This window comes from Impatiens glandulifera, chromosome 3, assembly GCF_907164915.1.
Source record: "Impatiens glandulifera chromosome 3, dImpGla2.1, whole genome shotgun sequence".
Lineage (NCBI taxonomy): Eukaryota > Viridiplantae > Streptophyta > Magnoliopsida > Ericales > Balsaminaceae > Impatiens > Impatiens glandulifera.
The window spans coordinates 56,977,584-56,993,685 of NC_061864.1; the positions used below are offsets into that span (position 1 = coordinate 56,977,584).

Below are 16,102 nucleotides of genomic sequence, written 5' to 3' on the forward strand. Positions count from 1 at the left end.
AATTCCAATTCCTACTAATATTCCAATATACTATGTACTTGGAACTTTTCTCCACGTTCCCGCAAGTGCGCCACAATCCGAGACTATGTCTCTCCATAATTCTTCAACACTTTTGAGGGTTCTTCCATAAACTCTCGCATTACGTTCCTACCAAATGTTGTAAACTACTACTTCAAAGCCACACTTGAATACGTTTGTTGCGAATCTGTTTCCTTTGGCTTTGAGTAGTGCTGATTCTTTGATTTCTTTTCATTCCTTCGAGAAACTGATCAGCTCTAGGCTTTTAGAAAATCTTTCCCAAATTTCCAATGCTATACCTCCCAAATAGGTGATCAATGGTTTCTTCACTTCCGTTGCATAGAAGACAACTCACGTCTGGGATGCTCATATACTTGTTGCTGATACGGTCACGAGTGCTGAGCCTTTCCTAGAAGGCAAGCCATAGGATGAACTAGTGTCAAGGAATGATCTTAGTTGACCATACGAGAGGAGCCCATTCTACTTTATGCGTTTATTTTCGGATTACCTCCCATATTCTCTTTAAGACCAACTTCCCATTGTCTTCTACATTTTATTAATGAACGTCGGGTCTGTCTCGGAGTTGTTTGTTACTGATGTGATCCAGTATCTTCTGTCCTTCTGAATTTCTTCTCAAAAGAGAGTCCCAGTCCCCATCTTTTATGTCTCTGATTTTCTCCACTACGTAGTCCCTTCTGATACGTGTGTTTTGGAACTCCTCTTTGTGAAAATGATTGGCTAGTTTTTGAACTAGGGATCGTGCCAGAACTGAGTGTTTTTCTCGCCCCCCAGACGAATGTCGTAAAGGTCTACAATATCACTTCTCAGTTTAAAAATTTTCTTTAGTGACCAGCTCATACCTTCATTGATTTTACACGTCCAGATACTAGTTTGATGTTTCATAAATTGCGTGTGTACCCATTTGATCCATAATGATTCCTGGTTGCGTTCCAATGCCCACAGATGCTTGAAGGTTATTGTCTTGTTCACTCGATGCATTTCTTCAGGCCAATGCCTCCGTCCTCTTTCGGCTTATAGAGAGCAGTCCATTTGATTTTCTTTCCATCTCTCCCGCTACTTCCCTAGATGAATTTCCTCATTAGCGTGTCTAAATTCTTCATTACCTTCTTCGGAATGAGTATCTGTTGCGCCCAATATCCAATTATGCCCATGACTACAGTTTTGATAAGCTTGATCCTCCCTGCATAAGAAAGTTTCTTCGCCGCCCAGCCAAATATTGTGTTTTTTTACCTTTTCAATCAGTAGCTTGTAGTGTGAGATCTCGATCTGCTTCGTGGTTAACGTAATCCGCAAGTACCTTACGGGAAAGATGCTTTTCGCAATGCCCATGATATTGAATATGTCCTGCTTTGTTTCGTCCTTCACTCCTCCATAAGACCTGTAACCTAAAAAAAACGTTAGTGCAACCCTAATAGTTTTAATGGAATCGATATCTGCGTGCACTAGAATGAACAAATCTTCAGCAAAACATAAATGAGTTACCTCCTCTACCTCACAGAAAGGGTGAAAGATGTATGCATGATTCTTTCGGAACATCGCGAAGATGCTCTCAAAGATTGCCATGATAGCTACGAAAAGGTAAGAAGAGAGGGGGTCCCCTTACCTTACCCTGTTTTTACCCTTGAAGTAGACTCAATGGACTCCATTGACACTAACAACAAAACAGGATGAAGAAATGCATTGCATAATCCAATCAATAAAAATCATAGGAAAAGCAGATACAACTAGAAAATCCAGAATGGCTTCCCAACTAACAGAGTCAAAAGCTTTCTTGATATCTATTTTGAAAGCCACTCTTGGACATATTTTCTTTTTCCCGTAGCCTTTTAAAAGACTCTGCATGTAAATAATATTATGAGTGATTGTCCTATCAGGGATAAATGTAGATTTATTAAGATTTATTATTTTTCCTATGACATTTTTAAAGCGTTTAAAAATTATTTTTGAAATTATTTTGTAACCACATTGCAACAGAAAATTGGTCTGAAATATTGTACTTTTTCGGGCACCGCAATTTTGGGGGTCAACGTCAGGACTGCTGTATTCCATTGCTTTAAAATCTTTCTATTCTTGAAAAACTCCAGAACTCATCAGTAATATCTTTACCCACAACCGACCAATTTTTTTTGAAGAACTTCGCATTGAAACCATCAGGACCCAGGCTTTTATTCCCATCAATACTCAATAGAGTTTCTTTAACCTCAACTCTCGTGACAACCCTTATTAACTCGCGACTTTCCTTAGCATAAAATTTTCTATCGATAATCTGATACAAAGTATTTAGGTGACTTTGAGGCTGCTTTCTTGTACCAATTAGTTGCTTATAGAACTCGATAATCAGATCTTGTACACCCTTCTGACCCTGAACATATTCGCCTTCATCATTCTTCAGCCTGTACACGTTGTTTTTCATGTTTCTAGCCTTGCATTTCCTATAGAAGAAAGCTGTATTTTTATCACCCAACGAAAGTCAGTTTTGTCTTGACTTCTGCCTAATAAAGTTCTCTTCAAACATACCCAGCTTCCTGAAGTTTTCGAGTGCATCACTCTCCGCCTCATTGAGTTATTCATAACTATCATCCCTTAATAACATTTTCTGAACCTCTTCCAGTTCTTCTCTTCCAATCAGAACTCTACCGGAGATATTGCTGAACTTTCTCTTGTCAAAGTTTTTGAGTTTATTATTCAAGATCTTTAGCTTTTCAGAAACCATGTACATATTGGAACCCTTGACATATGTAGACCATACACTGTAAATTTGTGTCTTCTTGTGTTCTTATTTTATTGCGTTTGTATAGATCGTTTCAAAAATATCAGATTTGGACATCCAAATCTTAACCATTTTGTCCAATAAAAACGCATAACTCAAGTCACCAATTCCGTGGCTATTGTTCCCCTCCTATTATATGATTCACCCTAAATGATTCTGAAGTAGAACCTACAAATGACTTTATCAATATTTCATAAATAATAAAGACGAAATATACAAGAATATTTATCAATATAAAACATAATACGGTTAGGATGCATGTTTTCTTAAGCGCATGGGTGTGGAATCGCCCCTACATGGTGCGTGTCACCTTTAAAAATATAATTAAGGCTTATTAATGATTGCTATTGAGAAAAACACATTAAAATCTATGTTTTTAGCCTCAGCATTTATGCATAAATTCAAAAGAACTCTATTTATAAAAATGAATCTCTATTTATCAGTAATCCTAAACCCAAATAATTCATGCATCCATAACAAAAATATATATATATATATATATATATATATATATATATTATTCACTTTTTTGGTAGGAAATTTATTAACTAGCCGACACAAAATAAGCGTCTGCCTAAATGAAAACAAAAATTAAAATTTTGATTTTTTAATTTCTCCCTAAGCTTCAACAATAGAGATCAACTGAATTAAGGTTAAAATTAATTTTTTTTAATGTTTTTCAAAAGGGAAATTTTTGTTATGATCATATTATAGGTATGGTTCTCTTTGGGTTTTTTAAAAAACCCAACAAAAATCAGTTTTTCAATCAATCACTTCTCAACAATCACATCACTCATTTCATTAACCAAAATACTAAAATACCCTCTATTTTAAATTATTATTTTTTATTTTAATCATATATATCAATACCTTTTAAATTTTTTTACCAAAAATAATCACCACTTCCTCCAAATCATCACCAATCATTATTTTTTTCTCCCTCTAGATTTTTAAAAAAATAAAACTCATCGAAAAAGGCCATAATTTGGATAAAAATATAGATGTAGCTCCTTTTACCTTAAGCTGACAAGTCATGTTATTTTTATTTTTTAATTAATTATAAATATAGAAATGGATAAGTTTATTATATTTTTTTAGTTGGTAGGGTCCGTATAGGGATATATATAAGAAGATACTGACTAATTTGATGTGGGGGTTATTAATAAATAATGAAATCATTTTCAAATTGTTTAAGTATGAAATCCGACCTTAAACTATTAATTTTGATATAAACAATGCAACTATAAATTGTTTTTATATCAACTAGTTTAACCTTTGGGACCTGTTTTTATATTTAATAAAAGGTTATAGAATAAAATACATATTTATTTATTATATCATTCAATGATGAATCCACTAATTGAATATGAATGTGAAAAGAATTTTTAAACATGATCAATCAATTCTCCTATCAGAACTAAATAGAGAGTAACAAAAATGATTTTCTTCTTTAACTTTACAAAGAAATCTCTTCTGGCTTCAAATGTTTGTTTACTTCTTGGTCTAAAAGAATATATATACCAAGGGAATTTATTTAGGATTTGTTGAAATTTATATTGCTTAGCGTTGCTTGGAATGAGATTGGCAGTTTTATTTGAAGGAATCTACAATATGAAGGAGATTGAAACCTTATTTTGATGGAAATCAATGACAATTTCAATTTATATTCATGTATATAATGATTTTTTCGGTTGTAAAGAAGATTGAAAGACAACCAAACTGTAGAATAAACTTAAATTAATAAGGTTTTTGGTTTTTTTTATGTTTAATATTCCTATAGAAATAATAATGATTTAGGGCTGAGTTGATAACGAAAAGATTTTGGTAAGAGCTATTTAATATTCACAATAATTAGTTTGACATTTGAAGAGTCAAGTATATGAAAATTCTATACTTTTTTATAAAGACTTGTAAAAATCCATTTTGCCTTCTTGTTACCAACAAATTGGTATCAGAGCTATTCAGTGTGAGGTGAGCGTGAGAAAACTTGTTTGTTTCAAAAGAGAACGACGCGGTGTGCGCTGGCCGAGAGAGAAAAAAATAGCGATCGAGAGCCTTGTGAGGTGTGTGTGTTTAGTGTAAACTCTTGAGAGAAATGGCAGGTTTAACTAATGGCATCCCGCTACCCAAGTTGACAAAGGGCGTCAACTATGATAACTGGAAGGTGCAAATGAAGGCCCTTTTGGCTCCGAAGATAACTAGGATGTGGTCGAGACTGGGTATGATGAACTGGAGAACACAGATGGGTATTCAAATGCCCAGTTGAACGCGTTGAAGGTCGTTCGAGCTAAAGATAGGGCGGCTTTGTATGTACTATACCTATCTGTCGACAAATATGACTTTGAGAAGATAACTGACGCAAATCTTCCAAAGTGGCATGAGATACACTCGAAATAGCAAACAAAGGAGACAAACGGGTGAAGAAAGTTCGGTTTCAAACCCTAAGGGGCGATCTGGAAAATATGAGGATGAAAGAGTCTGAAAGCGTATCTGAATGCATTACTCGGGTGGAGATAACGGTGAACAAACTAAATCGAAATGGTGAGAGTCTTTATTCAAACCAAGTTATTGAAAAGATTCTAAGGTCATTGACAGATAGTTTCGAAAATATATTGTGCGCAATAGAGAATCCAAGGATCTATCAATGCTCACCATTGAAGAGCTTGCTGGGTCCCTGGAAGCGCATGAGTAAAGAAGGGAAAACAAGAAGGGGAGTCTCTTGAATATGCTCTCCATGCGAATGCGACAATAAAAGAGGAGAATGTGCTCTATACTTAGAGTACCAGAGGTAGAGGAGGAGGTAGAAGTCTAGGTGGTAGAGGAAGAGGAGGACGAGGAAGTGAGTAAGTCGGCCAACAGAACTGGCATGGCCGAGGTCCAGCTCGGGGTGGCCGAACAAACTCAAACAATAATATTGAGTGTTATAACTGTGGAAAGAATGGGCATGTGGCCAAGGATTGTTACTCGATAAAATGCTAAAATTGTGGAAAGCTGTTTCATATTTCTAAAGATTGTAGATCCGAGAAGAAAAAGGAGGAACCAACAAACTTCTTTGCTGAGAAAGAAGATGAAGGATTGCTGCTGGTGACAAAATTTCCAGAAACCGAGATCAAATTGATCTGTTCTGATAACTCGTTTTGGTACTTGGATATTGGCGCAAGTAATCACATGTATGGCGACGAGAGTTTATTCAAAAAACTCTCAAAGGTGGAATATGAATCCATTTCTTTCGAAAATGCTTCAAAAGTAGTCGTCAAAGGTCGAGGAACAATTATGTATCAACAAAAAAATGGGGGAATTAAAGAGATTAGAGATGTTTACTACGTACCTGATCTCAAAAGCAACATATTGAGCATGGGACAGTTGATGGAGTAAGAGTACTCGACTCTAATGAAGGATCGAAAACTGCAAATGAAGGATAAACTTGTGAGACTCATTGCCCAGGTAGAAATGAAGAAAAATTGTATGTACAAACTTGAGCTTAAAACATTTCAAGATAAATGTATGCAACTTGATCTAGAGGATGAGGCCATGAAGTGGCATTATCGGTTCGGTCATCTTCACTTCGGGGGGTTGAACGAGCTGGTAAAAAAGGAGATGGTTCTTGGACTGCCTAAATTTATATTCGAAAAGAGGTTCTATGAAGAATGTGTGATCGAGAAGCAATCTAGGACTTCTTTCCCAAGCAGTTCTGAATACAGAGCGAAAGAGCGACTTAGAATGATTCATATTGATTTACGTGGGCCAATAACTCAAAAATCATTTAGCGGTAAGAGATACTTCCTTTCTTTAATTGGTGATTTTTCGAGAAAGACGTGGGTTTATTTTCTGAAGGAAAAGTCAAAAGTGTTTGAAACCTTCAAGAAATTTAAAGTGATGGTGGAGAAAGAAACAAACAAAGTTATCAAAGCAGTTCGATCTGACAAAGTAGGTGAGTTCACTTCTACCAAGTTCAACAAATACTGCGAGGAACATGGAATCAAGTGTTTCTTTACTACTCCATATTCTCCACAGCAAAACGGTATAGCATAACGAAAGAACCAAACTATTCTCTACATGGTTCGATATATGTTTAAAGGAAAGAATATACCGAAACAGTTTTGGGTAGAGGCAGTGTAGTGCGCAGTCTATGTGCAAAATAGATATCCACATGCAAATCTAGGAGAGAAGATGCCTCAAGAGATTTGGAGTGGTATGAAGCCGAGTGTCTTTCATCTTAAGGTGTTCGGTAGTGTTGCCTATGGGCAAATACCAAGTCAGCACATGACAAAGTTAGAAGATCGAAGCAAGAAGTAAATATTTATCGAGTATGATGAAAAATATAAGGCATATAAATTGCTTGATCCTATTAACAAGAAATTGGTGGTTAGTCGAGATGTTCACGTAGTTGAATCAATGACATTGAACTAGAGTAACCCGATTGAGGAAGAAATAAGTTCAGAGGCAATTATGCCTCCGATATCAACAATTACCAAGCTTTTAGAAGATGAATCCGAGCCTTTAAAGCCTAGAATGAGAAGTCTACGGGAGATATATGACACTACAAATGAAGTCCACATTGTATGCCTCCTCGCTGACTTAGAAAATTTGAATTTTGAGAAAGATATACAAGACGAGAAATGGAGATAGGTTATGGATAAATAAATTGGGGCAATTGAACTCAATAAAACCTGGGAGCTAACCCACCTTCCTGAAGGAGCTCGACCCATTGGAGTAAAATGGGTGTACAAAAAAAAGATGAATGTCGAGGGATAGGTTGAGCGTTATAATGCTTGACTTGTAGTGAAGGGCTATAGACAAAGGGATGGAATCGATTATGATAAAGTATTTGCTCTTGTCACGAGAATGGAGTCAATCCGACTTTTGATCTCATTAGCTGCTCAAAACCAATGGCCGATTCTACAGATAGATGTGAAATCAGCATTTCTAAATGGAGTGCTGATGGAGGAGGTGTACGTCGAGAAACCACTCGGGTATATGAAGAGAGGTGATGAGAAGAAGGTGTTGAGATTGAGAAAAACCCTCTATGGGCTAAAGCAGGATCTTCGTGTTTGGAATGAGAGAATTGATGAGTAATTCAAGAAAAATGGGTACGAGCAATGTCTGTACGAGCATGCCTTGTACACAATGACATCAGAAAATGATATGATGGTAGTCGCTCTCTATGTCGACGACCTTATATTCACCAGAAGCAACACGAAACTGATTAAGGAGTTCAAGAAGGTAATGAAGAAGGAGTTCGAGATGATAGACTTAGGTCTGATGAAATATTTTCTTGGCCTAGAAGTGAAGTAGTCAGAGAAAGATATTTTATATCTCAAGAGAGGTACGCGCTTGAAATTTTAAAGAAGTTTGAAATGGATGATTGTAACCCGGTTTTAACTCCAGTGGAACCAGGCACTAAACTCTCAAAGTTTGATGGAGGAGAACGAGCTGATGCTGGGAGAAATCGAAGCTTAGTTGGAAGTCTAAGGTATCTTACAAGCATGAGACACGACCTAATGTTGAGTGTTGGAATAACAAGCAGATTCATGGAGGAACCAAGATATACACATTGGAAGGCCTTGAAGAGAATTCTAAGATATGTTCGAGGAACTCTTTCACTTGGTGTTTTCTATTCGAAATCAGATGACTAGCGATTAGTGGGTTACTCTGATAGTGATTGGTGTGGTGATATTGATGACCAGAAATGTACTTCGGGTTATGTATTCCTACTCGGAAATATGGCTTTTACTTGGTTGTCAAAGAAGCAGCCTATTGTAACTTGGTCAACTTGCGAGACAGAGTATGTGGAGGCCTCTTTGAGCGTGTGTCATGCAATCTGGCTTTCAAAATTACTAAGGCATTTGGGAGTGATCCAAGATGAAGGGACTGTGATTTGGGTTGATAACAAGTCGGCGATTGAGTTGGCAAAGAATCCAGTTCATCACGGAAGGAGCAAGCACATTGACGTCTGATTTCATTTCATTCGAGAACAAGTCAAAGAAGGAAAGGTTAAGCTGGAGCATCTTGAAAGTCGAGCTCAAGCCGCTGACATATTCACCAAGCCACTACCGACCACACTGTTGGAGAGTTATAAAAGGCTTATTGGAATGAGAGACGGGAAAAGTATCTAAGTTTAAGGGGGAAATTTGTTGAATAAATTTAAATTAATAAGGTTTTTTGTTTTTTTTATGTTAATATTCCTAGAACAATAATAATGATTTAGGGGTGAATGGGATAACGAAAAGATTTGGGTGAGAGCTATTTAATATTCACAATAATTAGTTTGACATTTGAAGAGTCGAGCATATGAAAAGTCTATGCTTTCTTATAAAGACTTGTAAGAATCCATTTGAGATGCATAAGAAAAATATATTTGGCCCTCTTGTTACCAATACCAACTTCCCCTGATTCGGATTTGGCATAAGTGAACTCCAACAAATTTGTAATGGTTTGGTCTTTACCTGCATGACAAAGAAATGGTGTTAATCAGTATTATTTTTTAGAACACAAAACTTTTTGTACTTCGGAATACTATGTCCAGATGATTTCGACATTTGAGAATAAGTACTTTGAGGGTAACTCCATTAAATAAAATAAACAAACCATCCGGTAGAGGAGAGGAAAGTTATATTGGAAATTTATATAGCCAAACAGGTGATTAGAAAAAGTAGGTGGGTGGAGAGAGCATCCGATTGGGATCCGAAAGTAGCGGAAATAAAATTGGTTACATTGAACAAGAATGTTAAGTAGTATGATTGGTATGCTTTAGTTGTCTGTAATCTCTATTTTTTTGTTTGTTTAATCAGATACTCTAGGATCGTTTGATTATTTTAATCAAAGCTAGGGTTTGTTTAATTTTGATAATCGATCATTTCTCCCACTTTTGGGTTTTAATGAAATGGCGTTAAACAATTTTCCCAAAAAAAATTTATATTAGAAATAAAATTACTTGGAATGAAGCACAAAGAGATCCATTAGTTTACAAAAGGTAATAGTAACAGATTTTAGTGACAATTTTTTCTTTCCCATACTATTGACCTAAAAATAAAGTAATTTTAATAAATATTTATCGAAATAATGGAGCAATAGCAATGATTATCTTGGATTAGAGATATATGAAAGCTATAGTAATGACTAGTGATAGGTGATCCAATTACCAATGCTATTGATCATTACCACCGGTAATACGAACAATAGTGAAGTTGTTTTCGTCCAATAGCAACGGATAATACAACCGTTGCTAATTCAGTACATATAGTTCCCTTAAAACATGTGATCCACATTCCTAAATAGGCAAACAACAAGTGTCCGCCAATCATGTCCTACACTTAACAATAAGCATTTCAACTTTCAAATGGATTCTAGAAAAAAATATCAGATAAACCAAATCCATATTATTTAATATATCAAATGAAGAAATCAATTAGTGAATGAGAATGACATTTATTATACTTTAGAATTCCCAATCATCTCTTTGGTTTCAAACCATGTTTTTATTCTGAAAATGCATAAAGACATAAAACTAATATTTATGGGAAGATCTTTATGACATCCGGCTAGGGGACGGGAAAGACACTTTATTCTGATACGACCCCTAGTTCGAAAACCAGTCTATCATCCACAAGGAGGAGTTTCAAAATACCCGCATCAGAAGGGACTTCACAAAAGCGAAAATCAGAGACATTAAAGACGGGAATTGGGACTCACTCCTGAGAAGAAATCCAGAAGGACAGAGGATACTTGATCATATAAGTAACATACAACTACACAACAGACCGGATATTCATGAATGGAAAACTGAGGACAGTGGGAAGCTGGTATCGAAGAAAAAATATGAGAGGTAATCCGAGAAAAAGCACAGAAAGTAGAATGAGCTCCTCTTGTATGGTTAACGAAGATTATCCATTGACATCAGTTTATCATATGGCTCGCCTTCTGGGAAAGACTCAGCACTCGTGATCATATCAGCAAGTATATGAGTATCTCGGACTCGAACTGTCTTCTATGTAGAGGAAATGAAGAAACCATAGATCACCTATTCGGGAGTTGCTGTATTGTTTCAGAGCTTTGTGACAGATTCTATAAAAGCTTGGAGCTGATCAGTTTCCCGAGCGAATGGAATGAAATCGAAGATGTAGCATACTCAAAGCCAAGGAAAATAGATTTGCAACAACGTGTTCAAGTGCGGTTTTGGAGTAGTAGTGTATAACATTTGACAAGAACGGAATGCAAGGGTATATGGCAGAACCCGCAGGAGTGTTGAAAAGTTATGGAAAGATATTGTATCGGATTGCAGCGTCCTCGCGGGAACGTGGACAAGAATTTCCAAGCATGGAGCAGAACTGGAATTTACCGTTTTTTAAACTCACTAGAATTGAAAGAATTTTAGGTTTTAGGTTTTATCCAGAATATCACGACTTCAAAATTATTATAAGCCTGTCGAGAATGATTTCTTAAACTAATGATTTTTTTCTTATTTTTAGGAATTTCTAATAAATTACACTAAGTCGTTTTTCAAAAAAAAAAAAAAAAAAAAAAAAAACCTTCAGAAGTTTCTTTCGAAAATGTATTTTTTTCATTTACTTATAAAATGTATCATATTATCTACTGTTTCTGAATTCTTAGAAGTTTGAAATATCCGATTTTCAGAGTCTATGACTTAATGGAACTCAGTGCAGCTACTCCGTGACTAAATAGTCCAAACAAACCCAAGTATAAAACCTGGCTGAATCAAGACTAGAGTGAAACATTTACCTCCGCCTAAACAAAATATAAACTATAAACAAAAAATATAAAATATAAAATAAAAAATAAAAAAATCAAATCAAACGTTATTTTGACATAATATTTCCCGACTGTGACACAATATTAGATTTCAAATATTCCCTATAAACAATGCAACATTAGAAAATTCCTTATTTGGAAATCTTGGGAACAATGAAAGGTTGAGACAAGTTCTTCTTGTACTCATCCCACACAAGAGTATTATTTTTTCTTATAAATTTTCTTCATCTTCTCTCCATTCCAGCTTCATACATTTTATCTTCTGTCCTCCAATTCTCATGGCATTATTAAGTTCTTTCATCGTCATCCTGTGCTTAATTTGGTGCACATCACTTCTACTTAAAAAATTCTCAAGAAATGTTCAAAACAAACAATCCATGTTGCTGCCTCCAGGACCGATGGGGTTACCCCTATTTGGGAATCTCCCATTCCTAAATCCAGAACTTCACTCTTACTTCTCTGCCTTGGCCAAGACCTATGGCCCAATCTTCTCCCTTCAACTTGGACAGAAGATCGCAGTTGTCATTTCCACTCCCTCGGTGGCACAAGAAGTTCTCAAAGATCAAGACATCATCTTTGCCAACAGAGACGTCCCTATTGCTGGTAAAGTTGGGTTCTTTCGCGATTCTGACATTTTATGGAGCCCTTACGGACCTGAGTGGCGGATGCTAAGGAAAATATGCGTCCAAGAGATGCTTAGCAGATCAAAGGTGGATTCATTCTCTGATATTCGACGGAGGGAGGTTCGAAAGATGGTAAATAGTCTTTGGGTCCGGAGGATGTCGCAGGTGAATGTTGGGGAAGAGATGTTCATGACGGTGTTCAAATCAATAAGCACCATATTGTGGGGAGACTGTGGAAATGAGATGATGGAAAGGAATCTAGGGACTGAGTTCCGTCTCTTTGTGGAAGAGTTGACTATGCTAATTGTAGTACCAAATATATCAGATTTCATTCCATGTCTAGCTTATTTTGACTTACAAGGAATAGAGAAAAAGATGAAGAGATTGGTGAAGAGATTTGATGACGTTTTAGAATTGATGATAAATGAACGAATGAGAGAAGATGATAATAATGAAAAGACGGATTTTCTGAAAGGTCTATTGAATTTGAGGAAAGGAGGGGATGCAAAAACGCCTCTAACCAAATCTCATCTGAAATCACTTTTAATGGTAAATATCTATATGCTTACTATGATAACAACATAAAACATATCCGATGAGATCAAATTGAAATGGATTATTTTGATGGAATTCTTTAATAAAATTGCGGAGAGCATTTATCGTTTTGTTTTATCTTGACAGGATATGTTTATCGGAGGGACGGGTACAACAACAAACATGATGGAATTCATGTTGGCTGAGATGATGAACGACCCCCAAATAATGAAGAAAGCACAACAAGAATTAGAAGTTGTGGTTGGCTCAAACAATATAGTTGAGGAATCACACATTCACAAATTACCTTATTTGTATGCAGTCATGAAAGAGACCCTCCGCTTACACCCTCCTGCGCCCCTTCTCGTACCACACTCCCCTAGCGAGTCTTGCACCATCGGTGGGTACACCATCTTCAAGGGCACTCGTGTTTTCATTAATGTGTGGGCCATACATCGAGACGCTTCATTTTGGGAGAATCCACTCAAGTTTGATCCTCAAAGGTTTATGAACTCTAAGTATGATTATAGTGGAAATGAATTTAACTATTTACCATTTGGCTCCGGTAGAAGAATATGTGTGGGCATTGAAATAGCAGAAAGAATGTTCTTATACTTGATGGCCTCACTACTCCACTCTTTCGAGTGGAAAGTGTCTGATGGAGAGAAGTTAGACTTAGAAGAGAAGTTTGGACTTGCACTAAAAAAGAAAAAGCCTCTTATGGCAATACCAACACCGAGGCTATTGAGTCAAGACTTATATGAGTAGTTATAAACCATTGTGTGAGAACTCAAACCATTTACAATAAAAATTAAAAAATATTCAAATAAGAACAAAATCAAATTGTTCAAATAAACTTTTCAATGGTCTGTTTTTCTATTTTTCTTTTACTACATATTAATTATTTTTACCTTTTATGTAATTAATAATGTCAACTGCTTTTGCAATTCACCATGCTGAGTAATATTGTATTGCACTATTTTCAAAAACTTTTTAACTTTGGCCACTTTTATGATGATTGGATTGATCCTAATCTTTATGATTATTCTTCTTTTATCTTGTTATGTTATTTGAAGTATGATGAAATAATCACAAATTAATGTGTGGATCTTAGTTTATTCGTGTAAATAAGTCAGAAAGTATTTCATTTAAAAGAAATATACAAACTTCCTCTTCGGTGTTGCCTCTGTCGTCGCCTATACTTCAGACTTCTCCTCCGTTTTGTATAACAGTATATGACGTCTTCAGCATCTCCGATAGGGAAATATCTCACGGTTATTCTGTAAATAGAAAGTCGGTTTCCCTCTATAATGGAGGAATCCGTGTAGTTTGTAGTATGACATCGTTTCTCCTTCTATTACTTCTATCACTGTTCGTTTTCTATGGGAAAAATGGGCATACAAGATCATTGTATATAATTTACCAGGGGTTTGTTTGATAAAACTGAAAATTAAGATCTGAATACTAAAGACTGAAATTAAAGTACTGAATGACTTAAATATTTAAAAATAACAACTTAAATTATCAAATAGGAAACATCTTAAAGCCAATTGTAACCTTCTAACTACTCAAATACTTTTAACAATTAAATTATTTTTTAAAATATATATTATATAAATATTATATATAAATTAATTAAAGATAATATATATAAATTATATATATAGATAAAAATAAATAATATATATATTATTTATTTCTTATATAAAAAATTTAATAATTATATAAAATTTAATAATATATATATATAATATTATATATAAGCGATTTAATAATTATATATATATAAATATAAAATATAAAATTAAAGATAATATATAAAAAATAATATTTTAAACTTAAACCGTTAGATTTAACTAAAAAGTTGACGGAAGGGCCACCGGTGACCTTTATAAAAGTTGAAGGGGCGATTTGTTTCAAAAATTAGTTTGAGGGCCAAAAGTGAGCGATCGAGATAGTTCGAGGACCGCCCAGGTAATTTGCCCTTAAAATTAATATCTCAACAAAATACATTAATACTATTATACCCTTATATATTGTTTATATTAATTAATTAATTCAATATATTCAATTAGATAATTAGATAAATGTAATTTATATTAAATATTAAATAAAAAATAAAATATTAATATTTCTTTTAAATTCACTCACATATTAGACAATTGATTTGCAATTTGTTCACGTAAATTAATCATAAAAGCTTGATCTGCCGGTCTCGAAGACTCCATCATTGTAGTCCATTGTTGTTGATTATTTTGAGTCATATTATCAACTTCATATTGTTCGAAAAATGAGTCGGTCCTGTATCTCTTTCTGATAAAATTATGCAACGCTGCGCAAACAATAACAATATTTCTTTGGGTTTGAAAACTGTATGGCGCCATCTTATCCAATATAAGAAATCGAGCTTTCAATACACCAAGTGTACATTAAATGACATTTCTTAATTTTGCATGTGCTTGATTAAATAATTCTTCGTTCGTTTGAACTCGACCACCTCGTTGAAAATCAGCGAGCCAATTGTTGGGCCTTATGGGTCCAGCCCAATTAGGCAATATAAAAATCAAATAAACCCTAATTTTGTTTCTCTCTTTACCACAATTTTCAGTGAGAGTTCTGTGAAGAGATTAAGAGAAATAGAGTGAAGAAAATATAGAGGAAGAAGAAGAAGAGAAGATGATATAGAGGAAGAAGAAGAGAAGGAGAACAGAGTATCACCTTCTTTGTCTTGATAACCTTAGGTTCATTTCTCTCTTATTTGTAAAGGGAATTTCATGTTTTCTCAAACCTAGATTTGTTTGGGTTTAAATGAAATTAGTTTCTCTGTATGTATACCTCAACTTTAGGTTTAAAGTTGAGAAGAACAATTGTATCGGTTTCTTACTAATTAGTGAAATCTGTTGGTTTTGCCCCGTGGTTTTTTACCCTCCGTGTTGAGAGGGTTTTCCACGTAAATCTGGTGTTCTTTATTACTTTGCTGATCTGCTAGTATGATTTGGTTGACTTGGGAAATTAATCAGATCAATTGATTTCAATAAGAAAGTATTATTCAACTTGAAATTCCTAACAAGTGGTATCAGAACGGTTAGGTTTACTTTCTATTGAAGAGTGCTTTTCTCAGGTTCAGATGGAAGGCAGTAGCACTATGATCAGGCTGACAAACAATAACTAGCAGATTTGGAAATCCAAAATGGAGGACATCCTTTATTGTAAGGATCTGTATGAGCCAGTTGAAGGAGATAGTGCAAAGCCAAAAGAGATGGCTGAAGCTGATTGGATAAAACTGAACCGGAAAGCAGTCGGCACAATCAGACAATGGCTTGATGATAGTATTTATCACCATGTAGCAAGTGAGAAAAGTGCTCAT

General features: G+C 35.1%; 1 protein-coding gene across 1 annotated transcript; it reads left to right on the forward strand.

Annotated features, from left to right (window-relative positions):
* The first annotated feature begins 11,856 nt into the window (after nucleotides 1-11,856).
* On the forward strand, nucleotides 11,857-13,503 carry LOC124930454 (flavonoid 3'-monooxygenase-like). The gene is made up of 2 exons (XM_047470796.1): nucleotides 11,857-12,750; nucleotides 12,883-13,503. The coding sequence occupies exons 1-2, from the start codon at nucleotides 11,857-11,859 to the stop codon at nucleotides 13,501-13,503; spliced, it is 1,515 nt and encodes a 504-aa protein (XP_047326752.1).
* The last annotated feature ends 2,599 nt before the right edge of the window (nucleotides 13,504-16,102 follow it).

Excerpts from the sequence above, each read along its gene's own strand:
- LOC124930454 (XM_047470796.1), top strand. The coding sequence starts at position 11,857 with ATGGCATTATTAAGTTCTTTCATCGTCATCCTGTGCTTAATTTGGTGC. Across the intron at positions 12,751-12,882 it reads ATCTGAAATCACTTTTAATG|GATATGTTTATCGGAGGGAC; the intron begins GTAAATATCTAT and ends TTATCTTGACAG.